The sequence below is a fragment of the Globicephala melas genome, chromosome 7, assembly GCF_963455315.2.
Source record: "Globicephala melas chromosome 7, mGloMel1.2, whole genome shotgun sequence".
Lineage (NCBI taxonomy): Eukaryota > Metazoa > Chordata > Mammalia > Artiodactyla > Delphinidae > Globicephala > Globicephala melas.
The window spans coordinates 718,012-733,605 of NC_083320.1; the positions used below are offsets into that span (position 1 = coordinate 718,012).

At 62.1% G+C, this 15,594-nt stretch overlaps 1 protein-coding gene across 1 annotated transcript in view; it reads right to left on the reverse strand.

The window, feature by feature from the left end:
• Positions 1-65: 65 nt before the first annotated feature.
• The window catches only part of CROCC2 (ciliary rootlet coiled-coil, rootletin family member 2), a 69,263-nt gene continuing 53,734 nt past the window's right edge, over positions 66-15,594 (reverse strand). Inside the window, 8 exon segments of the mRNA XM_070046032.1 lie at positions 66-414; positions 515-597; positions 1,538-1,681; positions 2,361-2,528; positions 5,192-5,281; positions 6,321-6,519; positions 6,789-6,846; positions 6,849-7,014. Coding sequence (XP_069902133.1) covers positions 66-414; positions 515-597; positions 1,538-1,681; positions 2,361-2,528; positions 5,192-5,281; positions 6,321-6,519; positions 6,789-6,846; positions 6,849-7,014 — 1,257 coding nt within the window.

The window sequence follows — 15,594 nt, forward strand, 5'->3', positions numbered from 1 at the left end:
AGGTCTTGCCGCCTCTGTGCGCAGGGATGTGGTAGCTGGGCCTGCGGGACATTATGTTTTTGGCTTCAGTTGGTGGAAATGTTTTCCACGTGTTTCCCCATGTTTACAGAGCTGAGGGCACGGAATGCAGCCCGTGGCTGCGGAAGCTGGCCTGCTGGGGCCTGGCCGCCGGGATCTGGCCGGGTCAGCACATCCACAGCGGTGCCAGGGCCGATGCCGGCCGCGGGAGGCTCCGTGCTGCCGGGGAGGGGCGCGTCGGAGAGCAGCGGCTCCGGAGCTCGGGCCACGCCAGCCGGAGGCGGGGGTCCCAAGGGCTGGGGGAGCTCTGTGGTCAGGGGATCAGAGGGTGCCCACTGACTCCCGGCACGGGTGGTGGCTTCCCTGGCCCGGTGCCCCTCGAGCTCGGCCCCCCGGCTGAGCAGCACGAGGCGTTGCTTCCCCAGCAGCGGTTCTGCTGCCGGGCCGGTCAGGGCAGTGGCAGCCGGGCCACCCAGGGGTCGGGAGCCGGACTCACTCCTTGGCCTGGAAGGCCTGGCCGAGGCGGGCTCGTCGCCGCTGCTGCACTTCCTGGTCCCGCGGCTCCTTCAGGCTGGCCACCTGGGGACAGGGCAGGAGCTCGGGCGGGCGGGCGGGCCCCGTGGCTGAGCTCCGTGACCGGAAGGGCTGGGAGGCCGCGGTCCACGGCTCCCAAGGGGGCGGTGTGCGTGGAGAGAAACCCCGGCAGACAGACAGACTCACCAGAGGCCAGATGGGGCGTGCAGGGTCCCACCTCTGATCAGGGTCACCCCCCCGTGGGCTCTTAGGGACCCGGGTGACCACCACTCACAGTGGGTGGACCTCCTTCCACTCAGCCATGAACACACTCAGAGTAATGAGGAAATAATGCTCCTGGGCTTATAAATCGAGCAAACGTGGCTTGGAGGGTCAGGGACACCACCTCAGGGAGTCAGCGGGCTGCCACTCTATGTCTCTGCGTCTCAGTTCCCTCCTCTGTTCCCCCATCGAGCAGCTCCCCCGAGGCAGAGAGCTCGGAGCCCGCGCGGCAGCCCCGGCTGGCATGTCTGTGTATGTGTGCGTGCACGTGTGTGTCTGTGCACATGCGTGCGTGTGGGGGGGGTGTGGTCAGCATAGGCACACACTCAAGGCTCTGTCCTGCTTTGTTACTGCCCCGCCCCCCCGTTCGCTGCTGACCCCGTCCCTGACTCCGCAGGACGGTGCAGCGGCCACCACCACTAGGACTGCAACGCGCCAGGCACCATCTGGACGTTTCATACGCAGCAACCACCGGCTGAGGGACTGTCCCCGCCCCTCTTTATGGGGGGCGATGGCGGCACGGAGAGGGTGGTGACCCGCCCCAGAATCCCCCTCCGCCCCTCAGTGAGGTGTGGGAGTGACGGAGGGTAGTGTGGGATCCCGTGGGGATGGCCTGGAGCCCACCGGGCAGTAGCGCTGCCGGAGGACCTCGGGCTGGGGCCAGGCGGGCGCAGGGACCCTCCCCTCCCTCTGCACCCCCGCCGGGCGCTGGGTCCCCGCCCACCTGCTTCTCCAGCACCTTCACCCGCTGCTGGTGGGTACTCTCTCGGGACGCCAGGGCCTGTGCAGCCTGTACATGGGCTCCGTGCAGCCGCTCGGCCTCCACCATCAGGTCTCGCTGGTGCTGGGTGGCCAGCTCCTGGAGCCGCTGGGCATAGGGGAGACCCCAGGCACCTCACTGTGGCCTGCCCACCCAGGGCTGCGCAGAGTCCCGGGACAGGCGCATCCAGCCCTCCCCTGGGGACCCCCAGTTGGCCCGGCTGCCCTTTGCTGGAGCCCAGGGCCTGGCCAGGACCGGAAGGTGAGCGGAGGGTTTCGTAAACACATTCGGCCCCCGGGCCTTGTCTGCTCCGGAGCCCCACCCACAGGCCGGCAAGGTGAGCCTTACATCTGTTTTAATGGCATCCTAGTTTCCACTTGGCTGGACCTGGGGTCCCAGAGGCATCGCAGGCTGATTCTCGCCCCCACCTCCCTTGCCGATTCCTTGTCTGGCGATAGAGGGTCTGTCCAGTGGTGAAAGGGGAGATACCCCAGAACACACAGGAGCAGCCCCTGGACCTGCCTGTGGGCCTGCCTGGCCCTGTGTTTCCCACACTCCTCCCCCTTCTGGTCCATGCACTGGCTCACGGTCCCCTGATGGTCCCCCCACTCCCACGGGGCCCATGGAGCCCTGAGACCTGAGGTGTCGCCCTGGTGGACCCCTTTGTTGTCTGGGGCTGCGTCTCCGCACCTGTTCTGTGTAGGAGTGGTCCAGCCCGCCCTTCCCATCTGGGCGTGTGCATATGTGTGTCCAAGCACGAGACAGAAGCACTGGGACCCACACCCACCCGGACACCCCCAGCCCCAGGCCCCGGCCCACTCCCAAGACTGGGGTGCATGGAGCCCAGCTGGTTTTGCCTCAGGGCCCTGTCCGCTTCCTGGTGCAGGCAGGTATGGTCCAGCGGCTCCTTCTCGGCCCCCGCCCTCACGTTGTCCCTTTCCCTCCTCAGCTCTGTCTACAAGAGCAGAACCTGCCACAGTCTCTGGCGGGGGTGTGAGCTCAGGCCAGCCTTTTCCCTGGAGAGCACGTGGGGTGCCCCCGGGAGGGGCTCTGGATCCCATGAGAGCTGGCTGGGTTGGGGGAGGGAGCTCCCTGGCCAGGATGCCCAGTGGCCTGGGCCGTCCAGCATGTGGGGCTGCTATGAGAGTGAGGGGGGACCACCAGTCACGTTGCTGTCCTGCTTTGGACCAGCTGCATCTCCTGGTACCTCCAGGCCCTTGCAGTGCCGCTCCCAGCCTCAGGGAGCCTCTGTGCGCTGCATCCTGGCACCCCTGCACCTCAGCGCCTGCAGCCGGCTCATAGGCCCCAACCTCTCCCTGACCAGGTCCCAGCCAGCCTGTGTCCTCTGTGTCCCTGTCCCCACAGCCCGTCTTCCTTGGAACGGCCCGCTGCTTGAGTACAGCCCCCCTCCTGGCCCCCATCCTCACCACGCAGGCACAGGACAGGGGGGAAGAACTGGGGATGAATGTTGGGTGACCAATGAAACAAACACTTTTGGTGGGAAGGTTTGGGGGCTCCTTTTTGCCCCCTTGTGGATGGTCCCTTTGGAGGAAGGAACTGACACGCAGGGCAGGCCTGGCCCATCAGCCACTGGGGCAGGATGGGAATCTGGGCCCCAGACCAGACCTGTCCACTTCCCCGGCTCTGGGCCGGGTGGAACAGTGGTCAGCCCCAGCTGCTGGAGGCCCAGGCCTGTCCTCTCGCCCTCAGGCTGGACAGGGCCTGGTCTCTCGGGGGGCCCTGGGACATGGCGGATCGGTCTCGAGTGCAACGTGACGGGGGCAGCGTCCAGCGTGTTACAGAAGGAGGGGACCCTTTCTTCTTCAGGACTGAGGAAAACGAAGGGTGCCCCTCCACTGAGAAAGGAAGTCCTGTTTCTTTAAAAATCCAGTTACACTCCGGGACGTGCATGTTAAAAAGAGAAGAGAAAAGTGAAATCCAAAGTAAATAAACGGCTGCATCCGGGTTCCCTCCTGAGACGCCAATAAAGCCTTTATGGGTTTTCGGGCCCCTCACAGCTGACCTCCCGGAACTCGTTAGCTGTTCCTCCCCTCCCCCATCTGGGCTCCAGGGACCCGCGGTTGGCTCTGCTGCCCGGGGCAGTGCCATCTCGGCCTCCCAGCCCCCAGGCCCCCTACCCCAAGCGGCCACGGGAGCCCTTGGCTTCCCCAGCTTGGCACTGGGCCTGCCCTTCAGGAGAAGCTGCAGGGTCCTGGTGACCATGCCCGGCTGGACAACCCTTCTCTGTGAGAAGGCAGGTGGCCTTGCGTGGACAAGCTGGCCGCTGGCTCTCAGTGACCTGATCTGCTGGCCTCTGCGCCTCCGTCCTGACCCCAGTTCTGTCCCCAGGGTCCCTGCCTTCCATGGCCACCCCACTGACCCGGCCACTTCCCTCTGGAAAACCGTCCTGTCCCCGAGCCCACCTGAGCTGGACAGTGTGCACATGGTGGCCAGGGCCTGCCCGGGACACGTGTCCCCATGTGCTTGGGGACACGTGACCCGGGTGGCGGCTCTCCTGGAGGCTCCAGGCCTGGCAGCTCCTCGCCGGGCGGGGCCTTGCTGTCCTCCCTCGGGGTGCGTTGGTCAGTCCTCTCTGGAGCCTGCCCTCCGCGCTGGGGTGCCGCCGTCACCCCCTGTGGGGACCCCACTGTTCCTAGTTCTGCACCTTGCTCCTGACACAGTGAAACACTCTCCTTCCTGCCCCTGCCGTGGCCGGTGGCCTCTGCCTCTTCTCCGACCCTGAGCCTGTCCTTTTCACTCCTCGCTGGTGTCCACACGCCCCGCCCCCCGACATCTTTGCCCTCCAAGTCTGAGAGCCCTGGGCACTGTCACCTCACCATTCGTCCCAGCGGCCACGACTGTGTGCTGGTGAGGCCAAGCCTGGCCCCTGTGGTGCCCGGGCCCTCCTGCCCTGGGCTGCACGGCCCAGACAAACCCCGCCCCCGCACAGAGCCATTCTGCGCAGGACCTGGCAGGCAGGTGGCACAGTGACAAGCTCAGGGATCCACTGGGCCTGAGGTGGTCCCTGCAAAGTCCATGGGCTGAGCCATGAAACACGGACCCTCCACCGCCCTCTGAGAAGCCCTGGCCGGACACTGCTGCCTGGACCTACCGTGAGGGACGAACCTTCCCTTCTCGGCCCAGTTCCCTTTACACAGCTGAGCCCAGGCTGGCAGGGTCCACCCACACCTCCACCCAGGGCCAGTGTTGCGGTGCAAGGGACAGCAGCTGTACCCGGTCATCCATGCCACGTCGGGAGGGCCGTGTCCCTGTGCCTGCACATGAGCCCAGCTCCCGGCTCCAGGGGACAGGCAGCGAGACCTCTGCCCAGGTGTGCTCACACAGCCTCCGGCCACCACCTGCCAGGCCGCCCGGGCAGCAGGACCCAACCATGCCCTCGCCCCAGAGAGGCCTTGGGAAGGCTGCCCTGCTCTGGGGTCCAGGACTGAGCCCCCAGCTCTCCCCACTGCCAGGACTCCTGCTTCCCCCCCCCCGCTCAGGTGGGGACACGGAGCCTGAAGGGACGGGTGCCTCGGGTGCCTGGTCACCAGCCCAGCGCAGGCTTTCCACCTACTGCCCGGTGGTCTGTCTTCCCTCTGGACTCCCTGTCCTGCCCACCCCTGGGGGTGTTGAGAGGGCATCAGAATCCCAGGCCCAAAGTCCAGCCTCGCACTCCGCCGGGGTCAGCTGGATGGGTCGTGCCTCTTCCTATGGGGCAGAGGCAGGACATCGAGGTCAAGGGAGCTGCCTCTCAGGCCACGTGACCTGGGAGGTCCCTGCACACAGCAGGCCTGCTGGGTGGGTCCACAGAGCCATAGCTGGGGTTGGGGCCTGGGTGACATTCTGCCTGGTTCCAAGAACGTCATTTCCTTTCACTAGCCTCAGTTTCCCCATCAGTTAACCTGGGCCCCAGGAAGATGCTCTGGTGACCCCAACCCCTGATTTCAACCCAAATACCTCCACTTTGGCCCGTTTCATACGTGAAGATGGTCCATTCACGCCTGGGGACAGTTCAGCTGTCAGAATCACTGGCCAGCAGGCCCCTGGGCCTCCCTGCCTTTCACATCCTTTCTGCCCGTCTCTGGGCCGGCCCGTGCCCTGTCCTGTCCTGCATTCATTCAGCCTCTTTGGTTGGTTCCCTGTCTTGCACCCCAGCCCATGTTGGGTCTGCAAGGGTGACGAGACGGCTTCCGGCGCTCTTCCTGGTCTCTGTTGTGCGGGCCTACACCTACCCTCCCATTGCCCCCATCTGCAGGGCACCCCCTGAGCCTGGGCTATCTCCACCGCGGACAGGGGAATCTGGGCTCCAGAGGCGGGCAGTGTGCCAATGCCACACAGCTCCAGGCAGGACTGGCGCTCAAACACTGGGAACAACGCCGCGTGTGTGTGTGTGTTTGTGCGCGGGTGTGTGCGTGTGTGCGCGCGCGTGTGTTTGCCATGACCTGTGGTCCTCCCCCGAGGACAGCAGAGGTAGAGTTGGGGTAACATCACCGGAGGGCTGTGGAGGTCCACAGGGTGACCTGCCAACGCCAGGCTGCCCCTGAGCTTGGAGGCGGGTGGACAGGCCCAGGGCGGGCATACTCCCCACTGGGTTGGGACACAGAAGCCGGTGCCTCCCCGACCCCCCAGCCCCTGCCTGGACGCCCGCGAGGCCCTCCCCTACCCCGCCTCCCCACCCCCAACTCTCCAGGGACCACCCTTCCACCCCACCCCCCTCTTCCGGGGACCATCCACCGGATCCGGGTACCTGGGCCCGGTGCACCGCGAGCTCCCCCTGCAGGCGGGCCGCCCGGGGCGCAGCGCGGCCGCTCCTCCCGCAGGACACGCCTCTCCGCGCGCTGCGCCCGCCGCCGCCGCCGCCGCCAGAGCACGTGGGCCGGGCAGGGGCCGGGCAGAGGCCGCGCGTAGGCAGGTCACTCTGGCCTGAGGCTGAGCCCCCGGCTCGGCTGATTATTTTTCCCGGAGCTGTGTGTCCACAGTCCACCTTCTGTCGTAGGGGCGCCCGCAGTGGAGCAGGAAACCAGGGAGAGGCCTTGGGGCTCTGACTCCCTGCGTGCCCCTCCCGCCTCGGTTTCCCCTCTGTCAGCTGGGGATTGGACGCGTCTGGGTGACTCCAGGCCTGACACCTGCCTCCAGCGTCTCCCTGGACTTCCCTTCACACGGAGGGAGCGATTCCTAAAGGGAAGGCAGGGCCCTGCCCCCCGGGGCCCCTCACCTGCTGCAGGGCCTCCCGCGCCTGCGCTCCAGGGGGGCGACCTTCTCCTCTAGCAGCGCCCGCTCTGGGCCAGGCCCTGCCTGTGCCTTCTGCCCTCGTCCAGGGCCTGGTGCCGCGTGTCCAGTGCTTCTGGGGGAGGGAGGCACAGGCCGTCTGGAAGCACGGCCCGGGGTGTGCTGCAGGTGAGGCTGTGGCACCTGGCGTCTGCCCAGATCACGTGCACTGGCTGGGAAGCAAAGACGCAAGAACAGGTTGAGTGCCGTGTGCACGGATCGGGCAGTTTCCGATGTAACCACGGGCGGGGTGGGAGGGGTCCTAGAAGCAGGCCTTGTTGGCCCGGCGGCGTGGGCAAAGGCGGGTTCTCCGCTGTGGTCAGAGTGGCTCAGAAGACACATCCGTTTTCCCTGCCCTGCTTCCAGCCCTTGGAAGAAAGACCGCGACAGTCCCCCCAAATCCTCCGAAGCTCCCGGGGCGGGTGGGGCTCAGCCCCCACGCCCTCCACCTGCAGCCTTCTTCCCCTGTGCCCACCTCGTACCCCCGTGACTCAGGCCTCCCCACCCCTGCTGCCCGAGCCCAGAGTGCTGCTGGCCGCCCCCCTCTCCCGCTGCGCCGCCCCCTCCCTGTCACCCCTCCTCTCTGAGCCTTCACGAGGACGGCGCCTGTGGTGTCCCCGGGCTGGAGCTGGTGCGCAGTGGGGCCTGGCGATTCTCGGGAGCACACGGATGCCGTCCTGCCCGCGAGTGTCTGGTGGGCAGGAGGTGGTGGTGATCTTTGGTACAGAGCACTCTGGAAAATCAGGAGCCGCGTCCGGCCCATTGCGGGGGCTGAGCGGGGGGCGGAGGAAGGCAAGTTGGGGGCCCCGGGATTGTCCATATGGAGCCTGTGGCGGCTTGGGCTCAAGGAGCCAAGAAGTGGAAGAACGCGCCACGGAATGGTGAGGTAGCCCGAGGGCCGCGTGGCGGGTGAGGGGCAGGCAGTGCCACGAGGGCTCCCAAGCTTGGACTGCGTGCGGGGTGTCCGGAGCCCACTTGCTGGGATGGGAAGGTGGGTGTGGGAGCACGTTGAGGGGTCTCCCGGGGGTCACTGCGCCAGGGGCAGTGTCACAGGACCAAGTGACTATGGAGGCCCTGGCACGGAAGGCCAGGGAGTGGGGGGAGGAGGGGTCCAGGCCAAGTGGACTTCAGAGCAGAGAAAAGAGGAGGCTGGGCCCAGGGAGGACCAGAGAGCTGGCGGAGATCGGAGGGAGAGGTCAGGCTCCTGTGCGGAAAGCTCCAGGGGCTCGGGTAGACATGGACCCAAAAGGCACCCTTTGGAAGGGACCAAAGTTGCTGGTGATCTCTGTGTCTGTGTGGGTCCCGGGAGGTTGCGGTGCTGACGGTCTGGGGAGAGGGGGAGGGGCAGCCCTTCCAGAATCCTGGCTGGGGGAGGGGAGATGGGGCCAGCAGAGAGAGGAGGGGGTGTGGGTTGTGGCGGGCAAGAGGTGCTTGTTTAGGAAGAGGGAGACTGGGTCTAGAGCCAGAGCAGGAACGCCTGAAGGCACAGGGACCCAGCAGTTGTGTCCCGGGAGCCGTGTGTCTAAGGGGGCTTTGCATCCACCTCCCACTCCGTTTTCACTAAATACAAGAGGAGGACTGACTCAGGGGAAGAGGGGGAGCCACCGGGCACCCCCGTCCCAGGCTGGGTGAAGGCGGGACAGGTGCCGTGACCCTGTAGGAACTTTTCTGGGTCTGTCAGTTTAGAAAGTTAAAGGAAAGGGAGGGCAATGCTTGTACCTCAAATTGAGGTTTCACCCTTCTTTACAATTTTGGAAATTACAGTTTTCTGTTTGTACACATTTTCCCGTAGAAAAGCAGACGTTTCCTTCAAATATGGCTTAAATATTTCACGGTATTTTAAAGAGGCTCCAGGCCACTCGTGATGCGCTATGCTCCTCTTGTAGTGACTCAGCGTTTGTGGAATTCAGATGAACCATAATAACTGAACGGGGCACCCTTTATGGACACCTCCCTTTGCCCCACGGAGTCAGTCTCCTTGCTGGCTTGCTTTGGTTCTGAGCCCTGAGCCTGAATGGGGGGCGGCTGGCCGTGCACGCGTCACAAGCCTGCGCTCAGCGCGGGGGTTCAGCTGCAGGAGCGCACGAGGCTCGACCGCCGGCTTCTGTGGTTCCACCCCGGGCCTGGGGAAGGAGGCAGGGCTCGGCACGTGCCCTTGGGCCAGCCCCCAGCCTTGGTTTCCCCCTCTGCGGACGGGTGTGATGCGATCTCACAGCGTTTTCGTCGGGAGCAAGAGAAGGACGGGAGAAGAACTGTGAGGACCGCCCCCCTGTATGGGGGCTGCTGTAAAGTGGGGGTCTGTAGAGGCTAGAAATGCCTCAGGCACTAGCACAGCAGGCGGACGCAACGTTCCGCACCCTGCCTGTTGCACAAGAGCAGAGCCTGCCGCCAACCCCAGCGCATCCTTCGGAGTTCAGGTCCTCAGCCTTTTCATCCACTGGCGACAACGGATCGATTTGTTCATCGGCTGGCAAGTGTCCAGTGTGGGTGAGCGCTGGGCAGCAGTGCACGGCCACCTGGCCCTGCCCTCTGGGAGCCTCGCGAGCCCTCTGGCCGGTCACAGGACAGAACTAGCGCTGGGAAGTGCTCCAATATAAGGGGACCCAAGCGCCTTACTTTACACGGTGGGCCTCAGTAGCCCAGACAGGAGGCTGGGATCTGGTGCCGGTTAGGGACAGCTGGAAACTTCTGGACTCTGTCCTGTCCTGCTTGCCTCTTCGTCCACCCTTGTGCCAACCCCTGCTGCTTTGACCACGCTACTGTTACAGTCAGTATTACGATACTATTTCAAAAATTTCTTAGAAAATCTCAAACATCTATTCTTCCCTGTAAACTCTGCAATCAGCTTATCCAGTTTCCCTCCAAACATACCACAAACAAATAGACAAAACCGAACCAAGAAAGCAAACAACCAACAACCAAGAAGCAACCGACAAACCAGGAACATAAGCAAAGATCCACCCAGAAGCTGATCAAAACATCATAACGGTCCCAAAGGCAGCCCCTCTCCAGTAAGACGAGACACAGCCGCAAGAAGAGGCACAGCGTCTATTCTTCTAAACAACCTTTGAATTAAAGAAGAAATAAAAGCGGAAACTCCTAGAGGATTGGTAAGAAAGGAAAAGAATTCATGATAAAAACCTTTGGGGGGCTTCCCTGATGGGGCAGTGGTTAAGAATCCACCTGCCAATGCAGGGGACATGGGTTCGAGCCCTGGTCTGGGAAGATCCCACATGCCGCGGAGCAACTAAACCCGTGCACCGCAACTACTGAGCCTGCGCTCTAGAGCCCACGAGCCACAACTACTGAAGCCCACGCGCCTAGAGCCCGTGCTCTGCAACAAGAGAAGCCACTGCAATGAGAAGCCCGCGCACCGCAACGAAGAGTAGCCCCCGCTCCTCGCAACTAGAGAAAAGCCCGCGCAGCAACGAAGACCCAACGCAGCCAAAAGTAAATAAAGCAACAACAACAACAACAACAACGTAGGGGGGCACATACCAAACCACAACGAGGGAAAACACAATAACACTGAATGCTTTTACTATTGAAAGAGTAAAGCCCAGAATAAACACAGCACTAAGCAACTGAAGAAATCAGAAATATTACAACAACAACAAAGAGTGTGTCCATAGGGATAAAAGCTGAAACGAATAAACCACATGAAAGGAGAAAAGAGATAAAAGTTGATTCTTTGAAAAGACCAATAAAACAGATGAACTGTTGGCAAGTTAAAGAGAGACAAATAAAAATCTCCAACATCAGGGACAGAAACAGATCTAACTATAGATATAAATAAGATCTAACTACAGGTGTGAAAATGAAAAACGGCCACCAAACATAAGAGCGAGTTCCTGGCAGCGCCTTTGAACATGAGATGGGTGACTTCCAAATGTCCAAAACTGACCCCAGAAGAGATAGAAAAACTCAGAGACCGCGAGGGAAAAGCTGGGAGAGGAAATGAAAATGTATTACGTAAGCTGACAGGAGGGGCGGGGCATTTGCAGGTGAGTTCAATGTAACCTTTCAGGAAGGCTTGACTCCGAGGCTATTTAGATGATCCCAGGTAGTAGAAAGAGACGGGAAGCTCACCGATTCCTTTTATGAAGATAAAATACTCTTAACACACAAAACATCTGACAAGCATGGTGCCCTAAAGGCGCACAGACATTCCTGAACAAGTATCGGGAACGCGCTCCAGCCACAGCGCGCCCAGAAGGCCGAGCGGCTCCCCACTTCGCCTCTAGAACCTGGACTGAAGCTGGATTTGGGCCCTGGGGCTGAGCTCTCTGGAGAGGAGGGGAGGGTGTGCGAGGGACTGTGAGGTGCTGGTGGACGCCTCGAGCCCCTCTGAGCCATCGAGGCTGTGACCTGGCGCCGGTCCGAGGACAGCCTCGGGCGGTCTCTCCCAGTGGGCGGGCGCCAGGCCCCCCTCCGCGCCTCGCCTCCCGCTGGCTCAGGCCCCGCCAGCTGCCTGCAGGCCCCCCGGGGGCTGTGTTCGCGCGTGTCCTAACCTTGGGGCTCGGTTCTGCATTGTTGATCTATTGAATTCCCAGGGTAGCCCTGGAAACAGGGAGGGATTTGCTCTCAAACAAGAATCTTACTGTTTGCATAGCACAGCCTACCATTTAATTAGAAAAATATGTTTTTAATTAACTTTCTCTTGACAAACACATTGGCTTATGTGAAACGAGGGAAAAATCCAGTCCATGAGAGTGAAAGATGTTGTCAAATGCAAGCCTTGCTCTAGCTCACGCTGGCCGCCTGGCAGCCTGGCCTGGACGTGGTGCAGGCAGTGGGCGGCAGGCGGTGCGGCCACGTATCCTGAGCCCACAGCGGGCTGGAAACGCTGCAGCCTGGGTTGGCTGTGAGTGGAGAGTGCCCGGGGCCTCCGGTGACTGAGGTGTGTCTGAACCCCCTCCCGGGCGCCCACTGCAATGACCAACAGGTTACAAACATTGGGAAAGACTTCCCTCAGCTGGAGACCAGGGACTTTGAGGGTTCCCGAAAGATGGAGCGCACATGGAGGCAAGTGGCCTAAAAATAGGATAATTGCGAATTGCCAGAATTCTTAGAAGAATTGGACAAACGACGGATGGATTCTGGCACACAGTTTGCTCAACACTCGATCAACCAGAAGGACGAACAGGGGTGGAGAATACGTGAACAACTTCCGGCAGAGCCGTCTGCGCCCCGTGTGGAGACCCTACGTGGGCACCTCAGAGGCCGGGGCTGGAGGGGGCAGTGGGGGTGTGGAGGGGAGGCCTCCAGGGACCAGGGTCACGGTGGGGGAGGCACCAGGAAGGCCCCCACTCCCCTGGCAGGCAAGTGCCTGGGGGAGGAGCCGGAGGACAACCCCGCAGCTCTGCCCTGAGGCCGGGGCCACCACCCTCCCCATTCCTGGAACAGAAGAGTTCTGGGGGGGCCTCAGTGCCGTCTCTGCCGTTGCTCCCCACGTCTCCCCTTGGGCTCTTCCTCTCTGCCTTTCCTTGGGGTGTGAAACATCTGGCCAGAGACGCGTGAAGCCCCTGATGGGTTCCTCTGCAGCCCCAGCTGGGAAGGAGACCGGACCCCCTTCTCAAAAGGAGGAAAAGAATCACTACGTGAGTCGCTCGCGGTCAGCTGTCAGGAGAGCAGTCGGTCCACGGAATCCGATCGGAGGGTCTCGAATCAAAAAGAGAACAGAGTTATTTCAGGAAAGGGGAATCGTGTCCGAAAACGGTAACTGATGTTCTCGAGACGGTGAGCCCAGCGGGGAGCCAGAGGACGAACCATCTGCGGTGAAAACACCAGCGCCAGCCCGGGGCCGTGGGGCAGCAGGGAGAGAAGGCAGAGCGGCTAAGACCACGGAGACCCTAAGTCCTCCCAGACTTGGTGGGAGACGCGATGAGAAGGTGAAGTCTGAGGTCAGCGAGGGAGGCAGGCCCAGAGTGCAGGGTGGGCGGCTGAGAGTTGCGGGGTGGGGGGGAAGAGACGGTTTCGAAGTGGAAAGAACTCGTATAAACTGAAGGTAGGTTTGATCCTGCACGCGGAGCGGGCTCCCACGCGCAGGGCAAACATTTCAAAGATCAACGGGCCCTCCGGCTCCCACTCCGGAAGGAGCAGCTCCAACAACCTAAAACACCCTCACATTTCTTGACACCGTCTGACACTGAGGTCAGAGGGCAAACAAGGCGCCTGAAATCTAAGGAAAAACAGGCCCCGCTCAGAAGAGGTGGGACGTGAGCCTGACTCAGGGAACCATCTGTGCTCACGAAGAGCTCAGCTGACGTGCCTAACAGAACCCAACCGCGAAGGGCAGCGTTCTGAGATGGCCCGTGACCTTTGGCCGGTGTTGTCCCACGAGTTCGTGAGGTTATTGGCGAAAGGATTTGCAGCTGTAATTAAGGCTCTGCCCATTGGCTTCGAGTTCACCCAAGGGGAGGGCACCCAGGTGGGCGGGCCTAGTCCATTACAGGGCCATAGGCCGGTGCGGGGGTGGGGGGGGCAAGCGGCGGGCAGCCTATGGGAAGGCGTCCAGAGGACAGCTGGGAAACGGGACCTAGTCCCACGGCTGCGAGGGGACGCTTCCCGGAGCCTCAAGAGGGTGGACCCAGCCTCCCAAGTGTGGGAGCCCGGAGGGAGCCCAGCCCCGCAGGCAGGCAGGCAGGCCAGCGGGACTTCTGGCCAAGGACAGGGGCTCACACGTGGAGTGAAGTCAGCCGTCCATGGCGACTCGCAGCTGGGCCGTCAGAGAGGGGGATGCCGGCGGGGACTGCTGGGAGCACAAAGCCCCCGTCTCGACAGACGCGGGCAGGGGGTGGGGTGGGGTTCAGACTCAGGGACCAGCTCTTCAGGGACCCCACCTGGGCGCTGAGGAGAAAGAAAGGGGTGGGGCAGGGCTGGAGGAGGGGAGCCCTCAGAGCACAGCAGAGCCAGGGCACAGGTGCAGAACCCCTGCTGCTGGGGGTGGCCGTGGGAGGTCCTTGAGCTCAGGTGACACACACATTCTCTTCACATTTAACACCGAATATTAGGGGAAAACACTTCAACTGTTGTAACACCCCCCCCTCCCCCAAGCAGTGACCAAGAGACCGGACAAGGATGACACCAGGATGCAGACACTGGAGGGAAGGGGCGAGCAGATGACCCCACAGTGAAAGGACAAAAAGGAAGTCGTGAGGAGTCGTTAAAGGGGCAGGTGTCTCGTCAGCGATGGAAGAAAAGCAGAGCATAAGTTATCACAAAACTTGTAAGTGGGGCAAATTCTCCTGCAAAAGGGAGAGACTCTAAGGTAGGATTGTAACCAAAGCCAGGCTGACGCGACGATGGCCGAAAACCTACAGGGCGAAGTGCAGAGGCCAGGGTCAGGAGATGGCGGGGGCACTGCCAGCGTTGGGCAGAGCAGAATTCAAGACAATGGCACGGAGCAGGGCACAGAGGCCTCCAGACCAGTAAGCAAACGTTAGAGAGCGTGTCAGAGAGATCTAGAAGTTACAGACCCTTAGAGATAAAAGGAGACATTGCCCCAAAAAACTGTCTTGGGAAAATTCCACACATGATTCTTAGCTTCGATAAATCCAGGAGACAGAATCAAGGTGGAATATTTGAATGATGTAAAGTTTGGTTTAATAGGTATATTTCAAAACGTGTAACTTGCAAACAGGAAGCACTGTTTTCAAATGTGCACGGAACAAATACATGTGGACACACGTGTAGAATGAAACAGCCTGGCCCCGCCTCCCCTGCTTCCTCAGACCCCACACTTCCTGGGCATCTCCCAAGCCCCCAGCCAGGCACCTGGGCGCTGGGACTGAGCCCTCCGAGCCTCTCCCCAGCAGCTTCAGCCACTGGGGCCTTTGAAACAGAAATCCCCTCTCAGCTCACAAATGTTTTCCAGGCTGAGCTCCTTCTCTGCTCTCTGCCCATCGCCTGCAGGAGGCCACTCCTCAGAGGCTCCTGGCCTAGCGGGCACCTGGGACCCAGGCCCCTGCCACCAGGCTCCAGGCCGAGCCCCGCACGGAGCGAGTCAGCGCAGGCTTGGCGTCCGCACCTGCCCTCTGAGGGGAGGCCTGCTTGCCGGCTGCCCCTGGGGCCCTACAGGCCTCGCCCGGCTCACTGCTATGCTGACATGCAAGGCCGTCTCTCCAGGTCCCTCCTCGCAGGCACTGGGAGGGGGTGGCCTGGACCCGAGCCCGTGTCCTCCTCAGCCCCTCTGCTCTGCTGTCTCCATCAGCCTCGTCTTTCCAGCATGGGGCCGGGGGACCCGATTCCCTGACACCTGGGGGTGGCCGCCTCTGGGGCCTGTACCCCCTGAGCCAGGTGCGCTGTTCTTGGAGCTCTGAGGTCCTCAAGCAGCCGCAGCGGCCCAGACCCGGCTGAGCCCTGGCCCTGGCCCTGTCCTGCCGAGGGATCTTAGCACAGCCCAGGGTTCCTTGGACTTGTGGGCCTGGGTGGGGTGCAGGGAGGGGGGTCCGGGCCAGCCCCCGTCCGCCCAGGCCTGGCCCCCACCTCAGGCCCAGATCCTCACCTGAAAACTTCACCCCGGGGGCAACCTCCTTCCATGTCTGAGTGTCATAGAAGAAAATGCGGTCCCGTGGCCGCATAAATATGACCCCACGCACCTGGAGAGCTCCAAGGCTAGGCCAGCGCCGCCCTATGCCTGCCGCCAAAAGCACAGACCTGGGAGGCCGGGGGTCTGCCCCCGACCTGGCCCCTCGCCGACTGTGCCACCGGGGCCAGGTGACTCCCTGCTCAGGACTCAGTGTCTGCAAATC